This window comes from Gigantopelta aegis, chromosome 8 (genome assembly GCF_016097555.1).
Source record: "Gigantopelta aegis isolate Gae_Host chromosome 8, Gae_host_genome, whole genome shotgun sequence".
Classification (NCBI taxonomy): domain Eukaryota; kingdom Metazoa; phylum Mollusca; class Gastropoda; order Neomphalida; family Peltospiridae; genus Gigantopelta; species Gigantopelta aegis.
Window position 1 is genome coordinate 63,209,043 of NC_054706.1, and position 21,811 is coordinate 63,230,853.

The 21,811-nt window shown below is 40.1% G+C and overlaps 1 protein-coding gene across 1 annotated transcript; it reads left to right on the forward strand.

Moving 5' to 3' along the window:
* The first annotated feature begins 643 nt into the window (after positions 1-643).
* On the forward strand, positions 644-20,782 carry LOC121379999 (RYamide receptor-like). Its single transcript, XM_041508707.1, has 2 exons — positions 644-1,698; positions 18,597-20,782. Exons 1-2 carry the CDS (start codon positions 901-903, stop codon positions 19,008-19,010), a joined length of 1,212 nt encoding a protein of 403 aa, XP_041364641.1. The 5' UTR covers positions 644-900; the 3' UTR covers positions 19,011-20,782.
* The last annotated feature ends 1,029 nt before the right edge of the window (positions 20,783-21,811 follow it).

Consider the following 21,811-nt stretch of genomic DNA (forward strand, 5'->3'; position numbering starts at 1 on the left):
AAAAAAAAACAATCAGTTGAATAGATCCACCGAGGTGGTTCGATACTACGACGCAAGCACCTCAAGCGAGCACTCAAACGACTGAGCTAAATCCCGGGTAGGGCTATAGTACACTGAAGATATGATGTTATTTCACTGCACTCGCGGTAGTGGTTATGAAAATAATTAAACTATTATTGCCATAATATCAACGTCATCTCGCACTGTCGCAGCTGCGTATGGACAAGAAATAACAGTGTAGGATCTAAGGGGGTAGGAGCCCGCCCACCCACTAAATGTTTTGCGATAGTTATATATTTTTTCTTTTCTTTTTTCATTTTTTACGTTGGAGAATCCGAGGAATACCTTCGGCAACGGTTGTGGCCTTCGGCCACATGTCATTGGGGCCCCCTTAAATGCACTGTCTGGATCCGCCACTGAACAATGTTTGTTGCACAACTGTACAAGAGTTGGTGATGCACAATGAAACCATTTTTTATACGTGATGATTTTTCTTAAAAAAATTTCTTGTGTTTTTTTGGTTGGGGTTTTTGTTGGGGTTTTTGTTTTGGGGGTTGTTTTTTGTTGTTGTTTTTGTTTTTGTTTTGTTTGGGGTTGGGTTTTTTTTTTTTTTTTTGGGGGGGGGGGGGTTGGGGGGGGGGGGTGGGGGTTGTTGTTGGGTTTTTTGATGATAAACACATCAAACCAGCAGGCGATGGGTATTGGACGAATTTTAATTTCCATTTCATCCATACCACCTAGCCCGCGAACTGTCATTATAACTGTCCAAATGTCCGTCTTGCACTCTAACAGAAACAATCCTAAACAGAAACGTTTTGTGTGTGTGCGTGCGTGTGTTAATATTTAATTTTCATTCTTTCTTTTTTTCTTTTTTTATTTTCTTTTAGTAATGTCAAGGGAATGGTGAATAGTGACGTCATAAAAGAAGGCAACCAAGGCATCACCATGACGACCCACCTCCCGGTAAATTTCAGCTGGGACGTGGACAACACTACCTCTGTCGAACTGCCGCCGGGCCACTCCCCGCTGATGGTGCCGGTCTACCTCCAGGTGACCATCATAACGATGTACACTCTCATCGTAGTGCTTGCCTTTGGCGGAAACACTATCGTCTGCTTCACGGTTCTGCGCGTCAGGCGGATGCGCACCGTCATCAACCTGTTCATCGTCAGCCTGGCCATCAGCGATATCCTCATGGCTCTCTTCTGCATTCCTTTCACCTTCGTCGCCAACCTCGTCCTCAACTACTGGCCCTTCGGGGACTTCCTCTGCCCCGTCGTCACGTACCTGCAGGTCGTCATGGTGTTCCTGAGTTCGTTCACCCTCACGGCGATCAGTCTGGATAGGTACGTGGCGATCATCTTCCCGCTGAGGCAGAAGCTGACGAAGGGGCCGGCGCTCATTATAATCGCCATCATATGGATACTGTCCTTCGTGATTCCCATCCCCACGGGACGTTATTCCAGCACGCACAAGTACGTGAACGTGTCCACGGCACCGACGTTCTGCGAAGAGATTTGGCCGCTGGACTCCGCCAGGAAAATATACAGCACCGCCATCTTGATTCTCCAGTACATCATGCCCCTGGCGATCATGATTGTCGCCTATGGGCAGATAATCGTGGTGATCTGGATGAACAAAACTCCAGGCGAAGCCGTGTCGTCCAGGGATCAGCGGATGAATGAATCAAAGAAAAAGGTATTAGTATTATTATTTAAAGGGACTGTCCTGAGTGTGCAGCCATTGTAATATATTTCCAACTCAGTTTTTTTTAGCGATTAAAATTCAGGGCTCACTTTGTCCAAATGTTTGTTTTGTTTAATGACACCACTAGAGCACATTGATTTATTAATCATCGGCTATTGGATGTCAAACATTTGGTAATTTTGACACATAGTCTTAGAAAGGAAACACGCTACATTTTCCCATTAGAAGCAAGGGTAATCTTTTATTTGCACCATCCCATAGACAGGATAACACATACCACGGCCTTTGATATACCAGTCGTGGTGCACTGGCTGGAATGAGAAATAGCCCAATGGCCCCACCGACGGGGATTGATCCAAGAAGGACCGCGCATCCGTCGGACGCTTTACCACTGGGCTACGTCCAGCCACCACCTTGTCCATTGCCAAATTGGCCAATTGTTACTTTTATATATACAAAGTGGCTACAACATTTAGTCTTTGGCTAATAAAATATTCATTAACTTAACCACATTTAATATTTAATATCAGTGTCTGGATAGCCAGTGTGTTTGCGGTCGTGTGATAATGTCTGTAGCAGTCAGTATCAGGGCCGTACCCTGATCAAAATCCTAGGGGGGGGGTACTACTTTTTATAAACAAATGAAATACTATACAAATTAAATCCTGAGATGTGTATGCTATTTTCTGGTGAGATTCTCAGGGGGGCAACTGTCCGTCCCCCCAGCCCCCTAGGAGGGTACGGCCCTGAGTATGCCTTTGGGCAACTGCAATGTTAGGATGAATACAAACCTCTTGTTTATTTAAATACTGTTATTCCATGCCACGTTGTCCGTCTGTAGACTTTATTTGTATTCAAGGACCATAGGTAGTCGTTTCCAATTTCTCCATTCATTGAAGCTAATCCCGCTCAGACACGATGTCGGCGTACAAGTCTACAATTGAGGGACCATAGTGTCGATCCTAATTGCTCGCGTCACAGAAAACTAATCCTTCTTTGATCCGATGCCATCTTACAAATCTATAATTTATGAAATCCTAAGTCTCGAGATCGTGTCCACTTTTTCCGATAACATGTCTTTGTTTTCGACTTTTTTTAGATACCAAATGAAAGAGAAAATGCCCACCAGTGTTATTAGTGCGAGCGTCGTCTGATGCTATGAAAACTGTTAATTAAAGTTACGGGTAGGGCTATAGTACTCTAAAGATATGATGTTATTTCACTTAACTCGCGGTAAGAGGTTATGAAAATAATAAAAATATTATTGCCATAACATCAGTCATCTCGCAACTGAAAATTGGTTAAACCAGAATTTGTTCCAATGTGATTCTTGAAATTACATATTACATACAATTTCGTGTTTAGAATATCAGTGTCTGGATAGCCAGTGTGCTTGCGGTTGTGTGATAATATTTGTAGCAGTCAGTATCAGGGCCGTACCCTGATCAAAATCATAGGGGAGGGATTACTTTTTATAAACAAATGAAATACTATACAAATTAAACCCTGAGATGTGTATGCTATTTTCTGGAGTAAAAAAAAAGGTGAGATTCTCAGGCCCTGAACCCTCACCACCACCACCACCACCACCACCCCCCACCCCGGAGGGTACGGCCCTGAGTATGCCTTTGGGCAAGTGCACTATTAAGATGAAAACAAACATCTTGTTTACACAAATACTGATATTCCAAACAGGAGAATATCTGTAATATGTTTCTCAGTTGTCAAAACAAATCTGTTAGGTGTAAATATGTTACTATGGCGGCAAACTCAGGACATTCTCTTTAATGTTAGTCCACTAGTGTGTCAAATAGGGGTGGGTGGTATTATCCGTATGACGATTAGCCCGAGTACTCTATCGGTAAGAAAGCTAGACGGACATTTGGACAGTTAGCAACGCTCTGTAACCGCCAATCTATATACATTCTGCGCAATCGCTGCCTACCAAACGGTAGTCAAAGATTCCCGCTCTAACAGAACAACAATCGTATGTTTGACGTTAAATACCTTTACATCGATCATCTTAGAGATTCCTGATAACACATTTTTCACATATTAATCACTAATACACGCACAACAGGAAGAAACCCGACTGCACCCGCTTTCAATAATGTTCCGGTTAAAAACGTAGCTGCTGACGGGTTTCATCCTGTAGTGTGTGCATTAGTGATTGATATGTGAATTTGTTTAAATCAAGGAACTAGAAAACTGCTGTCTCTGGCGTCTGGTATACTAATGTGATGACACAGTTGAGACTAGCAATCAAAAGACGAAGGATATTAACAACTGGTGTCATGTTGCCCCACGATAATTCCCCAATGTTCAGGAATTCTCAAGTTGAAATAATTACACACACACACACACACACACACACACACACACACACACACACACCCTATCTGTGCAGTCCGGACCTGGCCCAGAGTGGTTATTGTCTGTACCGGAATTTGAAAGACATCCTTCGTGGTACCCGGCTTGAAGATGGTGAAAGTCTGACAAAGAAGGGTGGTTGATGGGCCCAGCCAGAAGGGTTCTATTTTGCTGGCATCAGTAGCTTGAAGGATTCACGTCAAGGGTGGTTATGTTGGGGGAAAATGTAATGTCGGAATGTTTGGTCATCGTTTTTAACATAATACCTAGCTTTTACCAACGTTTTGGCTGTCCCTTGTAGGTATGTATTACGTATGTGTGATACTGTATGCCAGTGCAAGGCATACATGCATATAAGCATGCTTGTTTGTATCCATGCATCTTTGTATATATACATGTACAGTTGCCAAAACAAACATTCTGGAAAAAAACATTGTTTTAAACTTTAAACCAATGTTGGAGAATTTAATCTGAAACTCTTATTGATTCTCTTTACGAAGGTCACGCGGACACGGCACTAATCTAATAATGCACGCGACACGACACTAATCTAATAGTACACATGACACGTGTCGGTATTGAAATCTGAGACACTCTCCAACACTTTCATGTGTGCGAGTGTGATGATTCTTCACCACTCAAAACGTCATTCTGTTGTCGTTAACGTCGTGTCTGCCAAAAGAAACAAAACTGGCAACCTTTATCTGCCAGTGTTTGGTTGCTGTACGGGGTTACAATAGATCTGTGCCTCGTTCCACGAAGCGATCGTAGCATTAAGACCACCTTAAGTACATAATATAGATATTCACCTAAGGTGATCTTAGCGCTAAGATTGTTTCGTGGAACGGGGCACTGAAATTAAGTATGACATTTACTGGTGATTAAAACAAGTGAAGTAGAAAGGTGCATGTAATAGAGCTGGCGTTAGGTGTGAAGTTGCTTTGATTATAAAAAGTGACAGAAAACGTTAATTTAAAATATAAATTAGAATTATAAGTCAAAGGTTTCACGGGAATGGGATATAGCTAGCGTCAGGTATAGGATTTCTTTGATTATCGCTTGTGAAAGAGAAGCGTGATTTTACAAGATAAAGGTTTTACGGGAGTGTAATAGAGCTGGCGTTAGGTTTAAAGCTGTTTTTAGGTATTTTGTATTTTGATATTTTACGTCTTCTGCTATACATGGTTTTAGCACGTAGTCTATTTCGTAAAACTAAATGATATTTGAGAAATAAGAAAATAGCACCAAAATGGCAAGTGCATCACAACTGGTCAAAGGCCGTGGTATGTGCTTTCCTGTCTGTGGGAAAGTGCATTAAAGATCCCTTGCTGCATTAGAAACAATGTAGCGGGTTTCTTCTGATGACTATGTGTCAGAATTACCAAATGTTTGACATCCAAAAGCCGTGCTCTAGTGATGTCGTTAAAGAAAACAAACTTTTTTTCCTAATCTGATAAAATGAGAGGTCGGAAGGCAATTTGTTCATCTACACATTACCCACAGAATACTAGTAACATATTAATTAAACCACAAAATAGTCTGCAAACATTTGGCGAAAAAAAGACCAGCTGAAGATTAGCTCGAGTGACACCCTACAACATAAAAACAAAAGGGAGGGCTAAAGGTCATTCGATCTAGCTGAAGGTATGTTTTGCCCTGTGCATATAAAACTCTTAGAGTCTAGACTAGAGTCTGAGATTTTATCAATGTGACGTCATTAATGATTTGAATCTATACTCACGGGCCCTGATCTGCGTTCAACGGCAACAATCATGGCCAACGTCTGGTTTTTATAGTCTGTAACACTTCGTCGACAGACGCAGAACAAAGACACTTTTCATTGGAGCACAAATGTAGACGTTTTGCATCGGGCAGATCTGAAGCAGAAAGTCTGCGACTGTGTTTCCATAAAAAAAATACGTTTGGTCTGCGTCAAACTACGCCCATTTGCGTCAAACTGCGCCCATTTGCGTCAAACTGCGCCTATTTGCGTACTACAGAGACGGGGAAGGGGGATGTAGCCCAGTGGTAAAGCTTTTGTCTGATGCGCGGTCTGTGTGGGATTGATCCCCGTCGGTGGGTCCATTTGGCTATATCTCTTCCCAGCCAGTGCACCACAACTGGTATATTAAAGGCCGTGATATGTGATACCATGTCTGTGGGATGTTGCATATAAAAGATCCCTTGCTACTAACTGAAAAATATATCGGGGTTCCTCTCTGAGACTATGTCAGAATTACCAAATGCTTGACATCCAATAACCGATGATTAATGAATCAATGTGCTCTAGTGGTGTCGTTAAAATAAAACACACTTTTACTACAGACGCATGTTCAGTAGGGTTGAGCGATCGCATGCTAGTTTGGTTTTTGAGCCTAACGTTAGATGGATGTGATATGAGAGAACACGCAGTTTGTAAGCACGCGGCTTCGTTAACACACTACGTGCTTAACGTTTCTAAACGATTTAATTGGTTATGGGGGTGAGACGTAGTCCAGCGGTAAAGTGCTCGCTCATTGGTCTGGGATCGATCCCCGTCGGTGGGCCCAATGGGCTATTTCTCGTTCCAGCCTGTGCACCACGACTGATATACCAAAGGCCGTGGTATGTACTACATTGTCTGTGGGATAGTGTATATACAATACCCCTTGCTGCTAATCGAAAAGAGTAGCTTATGAAGTCGCGACAGCGGGTTTTCTCTCTCAATATATGTGTGGTCCTTCACCATATGTCCGACGCCATATAACTGTAAATAAAATGTATTGAGTGCGTCGTTAAATAGACCATTTCTTTATTTGGTTCTTTTTACTGTGAGCGTTTTTTCTGCTCTCTCTGGCTAAACTCATGTGTCACAATGATCAAATATTAGCTACCAAACATCCGTAGTTTAAAAATTATGTTGTATATTATCCCTACCACCATCCTACGCATGTCTTTTTCTTGTGATTTATTTTTCTAATTTTGTGTTAATGGTAATCACTTCACCCACTCGTAATTTCGGCACTGAACGATTACGTATGGTTACTGATCAGTTGACCAATCATATGACCCCTGGTTGAATCTAGCTAAAATATATGGAACTAAAGCATTAACCCTCGACTGGCAAATATCTTGATTTCACAGTCATCAAATATTCCCTAGAAATACGTTGTGAGTGGTTAATCGAGACGATGCAATGACGATAAGGTTGTCGTGCAATATTGGCAGACAGTCACCGTGTTTGTGTCACTCGGAATTACAGGGGCGGGACGTAGCCCACTGGTAAAGCGATCGCCTGTTGCGCTGTCGGTCTAGGATCGATCCCTGTCGGTAGGCCCATTGGACAATTTCTCGTTTCAGCCAGTGCACCACGACTGGTATATCAAAGGCCGTGGTATGTGCTATCCTCTCTGTGGGATGGTGCATATAAAAGATTCCTTGCTACGAATGGAAAAATGTAGCGGGTTTTCTCTCTAAGACTATATGTCCAAATTACCAAATGTTGGACATCCAATAGCCGATGATAAATAAATCAATGTGCTATAGTGGTGTCGTTAAACAAAACTAACTAACTCGGAATCACAATAGAAATATTTAATTTCTTGAAATGTAATGAACAGCCATTTCATACAAGGGTTTTCTTTATTGCAACCGGCCTCGGTGGCGTCGTGGTAGGCCATCGGTCTACAGGCTGGTAGGTACTGGGTTCGGATCCACTGTCGTCAGCTTGATTGTCCAGCAGCTTATCCACTAGACCACGGAGCTCATTTAACTTAAGAATAGCGTACCGGCCTCGGTGGCGTCGTGGCAGACCATCGGTCTACAGGCTGGTAGGTACTGGGTTCGGATCCCAGTCGAGGCATGGGATTTTTAATCCAGATACCGACTCCAAACCCTGAGTGAGTGCTCCGCAAGGCTCAATGGGTAGGTGTAAACCACTTGCACCGACCAGTGATCCATAACTTGTTCAACAAAGGCCATGGTTTGTGCTATCCTGCCTGTAGGAAGTGCAAATAAAAGGTCCCTTGCTGCTAATCGGAAGAGTAGCGGGTTTCCTCTCAAAATCTGTGTGGTCCTTAACCATATGTCTGACGCCATATAACCGTAAATAAAATGTGTTGAGTGCGTCGTTAAATAAAACATTTCTTTCTTTCTTTCTCTTTATTGCAAATAATTTTATAACTAAAACAATTATTTCACTTGATGTTCAGAAAGTAAAAAGTATGTTTTGTTTAACGACATCACTAGAGTGCATTGATTTGTTAATTGTCGGCTATTGGATGTTGCGCTTTGTTTTTACTTACAATTTTGAATTTGTTGCTATTTTAACAATATTTGACCTACGCGCCTACAAATTTCATCGAAGGTGGCAAATATCGATATAGTAATGGGTGTGGAATATCCAAATTACAATCGCCATACCTTTTAAATAATTTTATATTCAGTAGGTTGTTTTTTTGGGGGTTTGTTTTTTGGGGGGGGTGTTTTGTTTTTTGTTTTGTTTGGGGGTGTTGGGGGGGTGTTGTTGTTGTTGTTTTGGGGTTCTTGGGGGGGGGGGTGGCCACCGATATATATGTTATAACCATGGTTAGCTAATGAGTCGAGCCATCTGAGATACTCTTGTTTTCAAAGAAAATAATGAGAGAAAAAAGTTCCTGCAGTAGTTGTTACACTTTGCTGTAGATAACACCAGTCATTCACATTCGATTAACCATCTACAAAAAAGAACCAAAAAACATACACATTAGAGTAAACGATAGTCTATCTCCTGACAGTCTAAACACCTGCAAGATAGAGTATGTTCTAATACTACAAATTCAGAAGGGCTTTTTCCCCGTTTTCTTTTCGATAGGTTTTCGTCAATCCAATTATCGTAGAGTGAATTGTCGGCTTTAGGCTACAAGAGCATCCCACGCACAAGATAATATATGAGTTGCGTGGAACCTATAATTTAACTAAAATTACTTTGTCGACTGTTTTTCATAGTGCATCACAAGGTAATGGAAAAGAGCTTAAATTCAGCGTTGTTAAGAAAATTATATGTTTTAATCTTTTTAATAGGGAAATATTTGTCTTTATTATGTAGGCATAAACTGACGGTGTCTTTGGAAGTATACAACATTTGTTGTTGTTGTTGTTGTTGTTGTTGTTGTTTTGTTTTGTTTTGTTTTGTTTCTTGGTCGTAGTGATGGTGGTGGTGATGTGTTTATTGTGTCTTTTCAAACCAAATTGTTATTACTATTAAATATTATATCATTACACTTGCTACCGGTCGTAAAGAACAAAGAAGGAAGGAAGGAAGAAGGAAATGTTTTACTTAACGACGCACTCAACACATTTTATTTACGGTTATTTGGCGTTGCACATGTGGTTATGGACCACACAGATATTGAGAGAGGAAACCCGCTGTCACCACTTCATGGACTACTCTTTTCGAATAGCAGCAAGTGTTCTTTTATATGCACCATCCCACAAACAGGATAGTACATACCACGCCCTTGGTTACACCAGTTGTGGAGCACTGGTTGGAACGAGAAATAACTCCTAGATCGATCGCGCATCAGGCGAGCGCTGTACCACTGAGCTACCTCTCGTCCCCTCGTAAAGAAGATAAATTATTGCTCTTTGCTGTAATGTACCGTGTTATTTGGGCGATTTAGCGCTGTTTTTAAAAGGCACGGTTGGTATTAAATTATGAAGTCAACACAACTTGGCAAACATACAAAACGACGTCACGTCATTTAGACAGAGTGTGCAAACATCTTAACCATGTTCAGGAGAGTGAGCTATCGCGGTCGCTCGCAACATTGGGGTTTTGCGCCTTACGTTATATGAATGTGATATGACAGAAGACGATGGTACCAGTCAAATAGTTTACGAGCGCTCTATCTCATGAACACGTCACTGTTTTCAATGGAAACATAAACAATATAATATATAATTAATTTTATAGATACATAATTTTATATTATACGTACTTCATGAACGTCCATTTTTAATTTTCACTTTGTATTATTGATCGTCATTGTTCTAGAACCAAGAAAGAATTCAGAACAAAATATGATTTTGTTTATTATAACGATTTGCTTTTATTTGTTTTATTTTGGGTTTGGGCGGAACGTAGCTGGTAAAGCGCTCTCTTGGTGCGCGGTCGGTCTGGGATCGATCACCGTCACAGTGGACCCATTGGGCTATTTCTCGCTTCAACCAGTGCTCCACGACTGGTATATCCAATGCCGTGTTATGTGCTATCCTGTTTGTGGGATGGTGCATATAAAATATCCCTTGCTACTAATCAAAAAGAGTAACCCATGAAGTGGCGCCAGCGGGTTTCCTCTCTCAATATCTGTGTGGTCCTTTACCATATGTACGACGCAGTATAATCGTAAATAAAATGTGTTGAGTGCTTCGTTAAATAAAACATTTCCTTCCTTCATCTGGGTTTGAATATGGCAAAAAAATCATGGCAAATTTGTTATTGAATGGCTTCACGGATTCACACAGTTGACGTTAAATAGCAGACAATACAGACGCGTTTACTTCCAAGTAGTTCAATAGCTAATTCAAAATTTCAAAACAGTGGGCCTCTATAGACATATTCCCTACCTGTCTTCCATTTTTCTGTACTGTACTTTCATTTCTTTCAACTTATTTTCGTGCTTATATCCAATTAAGGTTCAAACACGTTGTCCTGGGCACATACCTCAGCTATCTGGGCTGTCTGTCCAGGACAGTGTGTTAGTTGTTAGTTTATTAGTGGTTAGTGAGAGAAGAGGGTGTAGTGGCCTTACATCTACCCACTGAGCCCTTGAGAACTCGCTCTGGGTGGGAGCCGGTACCGGGATGCGAACCCTGGACCTAGCATCTTGTAGTCACTTACCCACTGCGCCACCGAGGCCAATACTGTTCTTTCAATGATAAAAAAATATATATATATTTACAGAATTCAATCAGCATTTAACAGAATCAAATCAAACAGTCGTATCTGTTGGGACTGTGTGCAGTTAATTGTATTTATAGTTTATATATAGTTTAAAGTTTATATACACCCAAGTTTCAGACTGATAGACCTTATGCAGTAAATAACTTTAGGTCACAATGCATGATGCCTATCGCCGTTTAATCGTTTTGTCGGTGTACAGATTCAATAGATAACTGGCAAGCGTTTGATAAACGCATTTCCCAAAACGGATTATCTCGCAATCCGTTTGTCACTCAACTGTCTACAATTCATTTATTTCCTAACAAGTTTCCAGGCTTGCGCAAAGATAGGCCAGTAGATTTAAGACATGAAGAAAATGTAGTTGTCTATCTCTCTCATGTGCGCACTGTTGGTAGGAGGAATAAACACTAGAAGAAAAAAAATACCGGATTTAATATTACATCATTATTCTAGGATGAGTCGTTATATAGATAGATAGATAGATAGATAGATAGATAGATATATATATATATATATATATATATATATATATATATATATATATATTACTCAAGCAGACATTCATAACGGGGAAAATAAAAATAATAATTTCTCACTGAGAAATTATCATGCATTGGTTTAACATACACTACTATTGGATGATTTGACACCAAGAAACCAATCACCTTGTCGGTACTAAATATGACGTCATAACAATTTGGCAAAGCACACAAAATGACGCCACGTAGTTTAAAGCGTTCGCGTTTATGTCTTTCTGGTTTCAGTGTTAAATTTGTAATACAATGGTAGTTTCATGAAATTCATTATAGATTTTTTTTTACAGAATATATAGAACTATGGGTTTTGAAAATTATCTGTGAACCGTGAATAAAATACAAAGTTAAAGCAATACCCAGGGCCCATATTTTCGAAGCTATCTTAGCCTACGAAATCGTGAAATCATCGTAAGCTATGACGTCACTATGGCGTGCGCTGTAGTGACGTCACAACCTACGACGGTTTTACGATTTCGTAGCGCTAAGATGGCTTCGAAAATAGGGCCCCAGAACAGTAAAGTAGTTTACGTCGTTTTTGTATACATGGACGTGTAGGCTATATCGAAAATAAAGGCTTTAATTTTAAAAATCCCAAATAGCTGGGTTAATAAATAGAATAACAAACTCGGTATCAGTTATTATCAATTTTATGTCCCTCGTGAAATAATATATATATATATATATATTTCATAGTATTTATTTATTTATTTATTATTTTGTTTGTTTCAGAGAAAATCCGCTACATTTTGTTTCCATTAGTAGCAATGGGATCTTTTATATCCACTTTCTCACAGACAGGACAGCACATATCTATGATATAGTTTGATATACCAGTCGTTGAGCACTGGCTGGGGTGAGAGAGAAAAAAACAATCAGAGAATGGGACCACCGATGGGTTTCGATCCTGCGATCCAACCACCTCAGGGTATTTCTCTACCGATTGAGCTAGATCCCGCCCGTTATAAAATCTAGTTATTTCTTCACAAAATACCAAACTTGATTTCCTTTAAATTATAAATCAAACCGGTCTCTTCACCTTTACCAATTTAAAATAAATAAATATAAACGCTGTTGATTTCTTCTAAATTGATTAAGATTGACTGTTGTTATTTTCTAAATAATTCACTTACTGAAATGAATCTGTCCTCATTCATAACGACAATCTCCATGGACCAACTTCTAATGCGGATACGAGAAGAAGGCATATAATTTTGCGGTTGCCGGAAGCTCCTTCATCATGTATAATCTGGACCTAAGTGCGTTTATTAGATGTCAAAACGGTCCATTATTATGCATTGTGTTCGAGGACACAAAGCGCTAGTTAACAACGGTGATGTCGGCTGATAAACGCAGCCATGGTGACGTTAACCAAGACGTTCAGCTGACCCGGATGTTGACGCTGGCGTGATTGTTTCGTAATTGCCGCCTTTCTTGTGTTAATTAACCGCCATCTGTCAAGTGTGGAATGGTCAGATTTCATTTAATGTCAAGGAGAAATTGCTCTGGCAACGTCCAGTGTGTTTTGTAAACATCTTTCAGGGTTGTTTTACGAACGTCAGTAGTTTTAATTGTATTTATGGTGTCTTCTTGATGTGAAATGGAGGGTGGATGTTCTGTTTAAGTAGATTAGGGACCGTGCTTATAAAAGTTTTAAGGTCCAGACTTAATCTTTAATGACGTCACACGCATTCAATTTGTATGGCGTTGTCTTGACATTAGGGTCTCAGACTCTATTAGAGTCTCGAGTCTAGACTAGTTTTATAAGCACCAGTCCTGATCACTGCCCAATCGTTGCTTATTCTTAATTAGGTCAAACGATCAAGGTCAAAAGTTCGCGATCAAAGGTTAGTGAACTGGGCGTGATCTACAAATCACATCACCATCATTAATATGATAGAAATATGACGAATGTGTTTTAGCTAATTGAATATTAATATATACATTTTTAAAAATTAAATTTGAAGTGCTGACAGTATATTTGTTAGATGGGTATTAATTATAACTTATAACTCTATGTCATGCAATTTTCGAAAATTATTAAGGATCCTTTCTAATTTAACTATAATGATTTTATGACAGTGTATTAAACTATACCAGTGAATTTATTGTTGTATTTGTGGACAAAAGAAGCTGCTGGAGGTTAGATTAAAAATGTTCACAGGTTAAGATTAAAATACTCTAAAAATGTTTGGGGTGGGACAGCCCGGTAGTAAAGCGTTCGCTTGATGCGCGGTCGGTTTGGGATCGATCGCCGTCGGTGGGCCCATTGGGCTATTTCTCATTCCAGCCAGTGCACAACGACTGGTATATCAAAGGCCGTGGTATGTGCCATCCTGTCTGTGGGAAAGTGCATATAAAAGATCCCTTGTTGTATTAGGAAACATGTAGCGGGTTTCCTCTGATGACTACGTGTCAGAATTACCAAATGTTTGACACCCAATAGCCGATGATTAATTAATCAATGTGCTCTAGTGGTGTCGTCAAAAACAAAACAAACAAAACTAAAATGTATGTCAACTGCTGCCTTTAATCTTACAGCTTCGAGGCCTGACTTCTTAACGTTTAGTAATACTTAAGTATGTGGAAACACCATATCAAAATTTAATGGTTGTGGTCACTTCTATTAGAAAAAAATATCGGTTAATTGATCGACACCAATTCGATAACCCAGTAAGCATTAATTACAAATATAAAAGCTACATTCTATATCCCACTTCAATATGTCTTAGTACGGTGACAAGTCGTAATATATGGGGGTGCGTACTGGTGAGTAATTCATCGTGGATTTTGTTTTTCTTCTCTAGTTTGATTGGTGTCCGTTTCGTTTATTTATAAGCGGCACTTTCGGTAATAACCAGTTTCGTCGCCTCACTAGTAATATGGGCTCCACCATCAATTACAGCCAAGCGTTTTCGTCGATGGCGGTTACAAATATATTATTGATGTCGCAGCACCTCGACGCTACTAAACTGACAGCCCCATTATGTCACTGAATAGCCATAAATCAAGACGAAATTTCGTTCTGCGACGGCCGTGGGTGGTATTTTTATGGTCAAGGAAGCATTTAAGGAATCTTTGGGAGACATATTTTCCTTTTTTGCAAGCAGAAAAATCCACCGAGAAAGTCTTCAAATCAAATCGAAAGTGTAAGCATTCAGTGAATCTTCGGCGACATGTTTTCTTCATTTTTGTTTTTCCAAGCCGAAAGAATCCACCGAGAAAGTCTTCAAATCAAATCTAGAGAAAGAAGACCCCTTTTTTGCAAAGTGGAAACTTATGTAGCCTCGGAGACTCAATTAAGCTGTTTCGTTAGAAAAAAGATTACTAGTTCGTGTGGTTTTGACACGCGCCCTGTATAAAAGGGGATCGTCCAATATTGCTTCAGATTCCTTCGAGATGGCGATCGTGTCAGACGGACAAAGCGCGGTAGGAGTCCCGATAAGACGGTTTTGCCGCACAGTTTCATGCTTGTCAGAGTCCATTTATGCCTCCTGTCGCCCCTGTCAGCTAAACCTGAGTCTTATTCATACGACATATTGCGCGTGTCGTTTAAAATTTGAGTCCAGACCAAATGCATGCGGCTCTTTTCACTGAAGACTGATTATCTTTAATGGTTCTGCGATTAACTGTGGTTGAGGTGACCCAAGTGGCAAAGAAATGTAGAATAACTTAAGTGAAGCGCACTTTTACCGGATATTCTAAAGGCATTAGTTCATGGTAGATGAAGATTACATGTCGAGAGAACAAAACTGTTATGGCAATGAAGAAATGGCAATCATCTGCCAGTGCGTTAGGACCACTGACGACTGTCCATTTGGATATGTGTTGTGAGCAAGCACTGGGGCGAGGGGAGGGTATAAGCAAAATTAATTATTTACCCTCTGATTTCTATTAATAATAATAATTGTGTGGTTTCACACTCTATGTCATAACGTTACACAATAATATAGGAGATATAGGGCCTCAAAATTGGTGTTGGCATACATTTCAACTTATGTTCGTGCTTATATCCAATTAAGGTTCAAGCACGCTGTACTGGGCACACGCCTCAGCTATCTCTCCAGGACAGTGGGTTAGTTGTTAGTGGTTAGTGAGTGAGAAGATGGTGTAGTGGTCTTACACCTACCCACTGAGTCGTTAAAACATGCTCTGGGTGAGAGCCGGTACCGGGCTGCGAACCCAGTACCTACCAGCATTATGTCCGATGGCTTAACCACAACACCATCGAGGCCGATCTTGGTGTTGGCGGCCCTATTGAATTTATGCTAATTAGCGCTTTTCCCGGTGTCAGATTTTGGATATAATGTCCAGTGGGGCCATATTTACAATTATGAAAGAAAAAAAAACTTCTGTTGGAATTTGTTCTAGGTTCACCTAAATTTCTGCTTAGATTTTTTGGACCATTATGCCCATATTATGTTAAGATTCTTTGACGGAATGTTTTGCAAGACCATTGAGATAGACTTTCCTTGGTTCTAGACGGAATATAACCCAATGGTAGAGTGTTTACCTGACATGCGATGGGATGTATGTATCACCAATTGTCCACGGTGGGGTTTTTTCCTAAACCAAATACCCATAGGACCGATTTATCAAAGTCCTGCCGGGGTAGGGGGTACATATCAACTATTTCGCACTGCTTTTCAGTAGTAGCCTGCGTGGCGGTAGAAGGTTTCCTCTCTCATTTCGATATTAAATGTCGAAATAGCCAAATAGCCGCAGTTTACCACTTCATAGGCTACTCTTTTCGATTAGCAGCAAGGGATCTTTTATATGCACCATCCCACAGACAGGTTAGTACATACCACGGCCTTTGTTACACCAGTTGTGAAGCACTGGATGGAACGAGAAATAGTCCAATGGGTCCACCGACGGGGATCGAGCCCAGACCGACCGCGCATCAAGCGAACGCTTTACTGCTGGGCTACGTCCCGACCCTTTGGTTGAAGGGATAACGTTTTTTGTTTTTAATTTTGTTTTTATTAGTTGCAAAAGTTACTGATTCAAAATTCTTAATCTCGAGTCCTGTATATTGAAATATGTGCATAATCTTATACATGTATGTCGAGCAAAGGAGGAAACGTAATGTTTTCACTGCAATACTGCAATACTGTGAGCTGGTATGTCCCGTTCCTAAAGACATGATTTACATTATTGTATTTTCCGTTTTTACTTCGTCACTGGCAAGTGCCAAAAATGTATCTTTATTGGTCACTCACTTGTATAACCCTTGACAAATAACAAGAATAGTTAATATGTCGGAATTCAGCAAGGTTAAAATTATTACGGCAAAGCACTCTGCTGAATGCAATATGCAATTCGCTGTTCTTGTCCAGACAGATTTATATAAAAGCAATTAGGCTGGTGGTATTGTCGGTGAAAGGACATCTTAATGCATTTTTTATTTATCGCTGTGAAAAATTGAGAATCTTGCAAGAAGTGGAAGCTATAAAGCTTGGTTCATGCGGACAAGCCGTGTCTAGGACAATATGTCTGTATCCTGGAGGTGTCAGCTATCGTTATTACATCAGTTATCTCAATATTGATCTAATAAACTTGGTGGTGACCCTGGTTTGCACCGAGTTACCATAGTTTGTACTGTCGTACCTTAAGATTGACATCTTGACCATTAGTTTACTTATCATCCTGGTTTGTACTGTGTTACCCTAGTGTGTACGGTCGTACCCTAGTTTGTACTACATTACATTAGATTGTCATGTTGACCATTAGGTTACTGATTATCCTGTTTTGTACTGTGTTACCCTAGGTTGTACTATCGTACCTTAGATTGTCATCTTGACCATTAGTTTAATGGTCATCCTGTTTTGTACTGTCGTACCCTAGTTAACTTTGTACTGCATTACATTGGACAGCCATTCTGACCATTAATTTACTGATCATCGTGGTTTGTACTGTGTTACCCTAATTTGTACTGCATTACATTAGACAACCATTCTGACCATTAGTTTACTGATCATCGTGGTTTGTACTGTTTGTATAATTTGTATTGAATTATCAAAGATTGTCATTTTCAATACAATTTGACCGATCATCTTGGTTTGTACTGCATTACCACAGATTGTTACTCTGACAATCAGTTGACTGATCACCCTGGATTATACTGTGTTAGTTTGTATTGCGTTTCTCCTAGCGTCATTATATAGAGGTTAATAAACGAGTTATCAGTTATTATGAAATTTATGTCCTGAGTGAAATATTTTTTATTTGTCACGAGCTTGGTTTGTTGGCGTCAAATCGTCCAGTAGTAGTGTACGTGGTGGTATAAAACTGATTTATCACCAATCACCTTGTTGGTACTAAATATGACGTCGTCACGATTTGGCAAAGCACACACAATGACGTCACGTTGTTCAAAGCGTTTGTGTCTTTCTGGTTTCAGTGTTAAACTTGTAATAAAATGGTAGTTTAATACAATTCATTATAGATTTTGTTTTACAGAATATATAGAGCTTTGGGTTTTGAAACTGATCTGTGAACCGTGAATAAAATACAATGTTAAAGCAATACCCAGAACAGTAAAGTAGTTTACGTCGTTTCTATATATAGTGTACATGGACGTGTAGCCGATGTAGGCTATATCGAAAATAAAGGCTTTTAAAAAAAAACCCAAATAGCTTGGGTAATAAATAGTTTAACAAACTCGGTACCTGTTATTATCAAATTTATGTCCTTCGTGAAATAATTTTCACTTGTCACTCGCCAAAGCTCGTGACTTATTTCACTCGGGAGATAAATTTGATAATAACTGGTAACTCGTTTATTATCCTCTATATAATACGCTAACCGATCGCCATTGTTTGTGTTGCATTAACATACTGATTTAACACCACAGAATGTAGCATATGATGTTTTCTCTATATATGCACAACCAGGCGCGTGCATACATATACATACATACATACATATATACATACATATATACACACATATATACAGAGAGAGAGAGAAAGAGAGAGAGAGAAAGAGAGAGAGAGATCTCAGACAGAAATCAGTTAATCTCTGTGTTACTGATTTAATATTCTTTATTTTGTCCTTTTCAGATAACAAAGATGATGCTTATGGTCGTCATCATCTACGCCGTGTGCTGGCTGCCCATTCATGTCATCAACATTACTGGTGACGTAGACCCCAGTATCTATGATGGAGAGCACATGAACATCGTGTGGATGATCTCCCACTGGCTGGCGATGAGTAACTGCATGTATAACCCCATTGTGTACTGCTGGATGAATTCCAAATTCAGACAAGGATTTATCCAGGCCTTCAGCTGTTTGTTGTGTAGATTTAAAAAACTAAACCAAGCAGACGAGACGATGAGAATGAATCGACAGAGCACATATCTGACGTCTGCTTCCACTCACAGCTACAGACGACATTACCAGTTGCATGACAGTACGGAAGGGAGTCCATTAACGCAGAGGGGAAACGGCCATATTGAACTGTCCAAAGCTTGACGCATTCTAAACATATCGTAGGTATTATAACGGGACACATTTTGAAGGCAACTGGTTCATAGCATGAAACAAAAGAATATTTGTCATTGACACACCTACAGACGACATTACAAGCTGCATAACAGCAAGGAAGGGAGTCCATTAACGGCCATATTGAATTGTCCAAAGCTTGAGACATTCTGAACATATCATAAGAGTCATAACAGGACACATTTTGAAAGACAACTGGTTCATAATGTGATGTGGACAGAAGCCTACAGACGACATTACAAGCTGCATAACAGCAAGGAAGGGAGTCCATTAACGGCCATATTGAATTGACTAAAGCTTGAGACATTCTGAACATATCATAAGCATAATAACAGGACACATTTTGAAGACAACTGGTTCATAATACTATGAGGACAGATGCATTGCCACTGGTCCACCTACAGACGACATTACAATCTACGTGACAGTACGGACTGTATTCCATTAATGGCCATATCGAGTTGTCCAAAACTTGAGGCATTCTGAACATATCATAAGCATAATAACAGGACACATTTTGAAGACAACTGGTTCATAATGTGATGGGGACAGACGCTATGTCATGGATACACCTACAGACGACATTACAAGCTGCATGGCAGTACGGAAGGGAGTCCATTAACGGCCATATTGAATTGGCCAAAGCTTGAGACATTCTGAACATGCATAAAACGGGACCCATTTTGAAGGCAACTGGTTCACAATGTGATGAAAACAAAAGCTTTGTCACTGGTACAGTTTCAACTAGTAAAGGATGTAGTAAAGTTTTCTATCAGGATGTAAAGGGAAAAGGAATGGTGCTACAGTTAAAGTAACACATAGAAACAAGAAGCAAAGAAATGTTGAAAATGTTAAAAAGGAATGATGTTACCCTTATAACCAGTCACAATAACACATAGAATTCCAGGTAGCAAAGAACTGTTGAAGTTTTGTATCAGGACGTCATGACATGATAAAAAAAAAAGGGACTGCTAACAGGCTGATGCCAGGCAAGGTGATTGCGACACAAGGATAGGGTGTTACATGATTAACAAAAGGTGATATGATTAACACAGGAAGCTGTTTCAGGACACCCTACTATATTCTGGACACGGAGCTAGTAATACTGATGTCAGAGTGGTAGTTGCGACACAAGTTTTAGAGTATGAAAACTGCCAGCAACCTTCTTGTTAATCAGCAGGAAGTATATTTTTGAGACAGTCAAGATAACCATATCAAAGTAATGTTTGTGAAACATAGTTCTTGGTTTCGCCCTGAGAGTTTATGAGGATATTGGCAGTATATGATATTTCCATGATGTGTAGTTTTCAACAACAAAAATCTTTACCTAATAATTGTGTTTATTAGAAGTGGTGGAGGATTTGGCATAACACAAAATGTGGGTACTAAATAGACAAGACGCGAAACTGATCTGTTTGCATGTACTTATATCGCTGAAAAGGTTCACGCATGTTCCTTATGGGCATTTGGGTTCAGGATTAAAAAAACGTTTAATCTGGTTTGAGGATGAAACCTAGAGTACTATAAATTAATTTGCGCTACGTTTAAGGCTTGTGTCAAAATTCCGAAGTGATTGTAAGAATGGGCCCAATGTGATCTTATCGTTAACTGTGTGCGAAATTGCCGTGTTATGTACAACAGACGGATAGAGGGAAGAGAGTTGGAGTTTAGAGATAAAGAAATAGACACACACACACACACACACACACAGAGAGAGAGAGAGAGAGAGAGAGAGAGAGAGAGAGAGAGAGAGAGAGAGAGAGAGAGAGAGAGAATGAGGGAGAGAGAGAGAGAGAGAAGTGGAGGGAGAGAGAGAGAGAGAGAGAGAGAGAGAGAAGTGGAGGGAGAGAGAGAGAACTGGAGAGAGAGAGAGAAGTGGAGAGAGCAGGTGGAAGAGAGAGACAGAGAGAGAGAGAGAGAGAGAGAGAGAGAGAGAGAGAGAGAGAGAGAGAGAGAGAGAGAGAGAGAGAGAGAGAGAGAGATGGTGGAGGGACAGAGAGATAAGAGAGACAGATAGAGAGAGAATAAATGAGAGAGAGAGAGAGAGAGAGAGAGAAGTGGAGAGAGCAGGTGGAAGAGAGAGAAGAGAGAGAGAGAGAGAGAGAGAGAGAGCGAGAAGCAAGAGATAGCGACAAAAAGACACCACTAGAGCACATTGATTTATTAATCATCGGCTATTGGATGTAAAACATTTGGTAATATTTGACATATAATCTCTGAGAGGAAAACTGCTACATTTTTCTATTAGTAGCAAGGGATCTTTTATATGCACATCCCACAGACAGGATAGCACATACCACAGCCATTTGTACACCAGTCATGGTGCACTGGTTAGAGCGAGAAGTAGCCCAAATGGCCCACCGACGGGGATCGATCCTAAATCGACCGCGCTTCAGGCGAGCATTATGCCACTGGGCTACGTCCCGCCCCTAGAGAGACAGACAGACAGACAGACAGAGCGTGAGATAGATAGAGAGACGGAGAAATAGAGAGAGAGGAAAAGGAGGGAGATATGAGAGGAAGGAGTGAAAAGGTGAGAGAGAAACGGAGGTGGGGGAGAGAAACGGAGAGGAAAAACAGATAGGAGGGTGGAGGGATATAACTTTACAGAATAAGATTATACATACACTGACACAGATATGTTAACAGCTGTGAACCAAACTATTCCCAATATGAACAAGTACTGGACTTGCCCATACATTTTGTGATAATCTGTTCCACATGATCTTTGTCCTTTTCATTCTAAAATACCTTCCTGATGTTATATATGT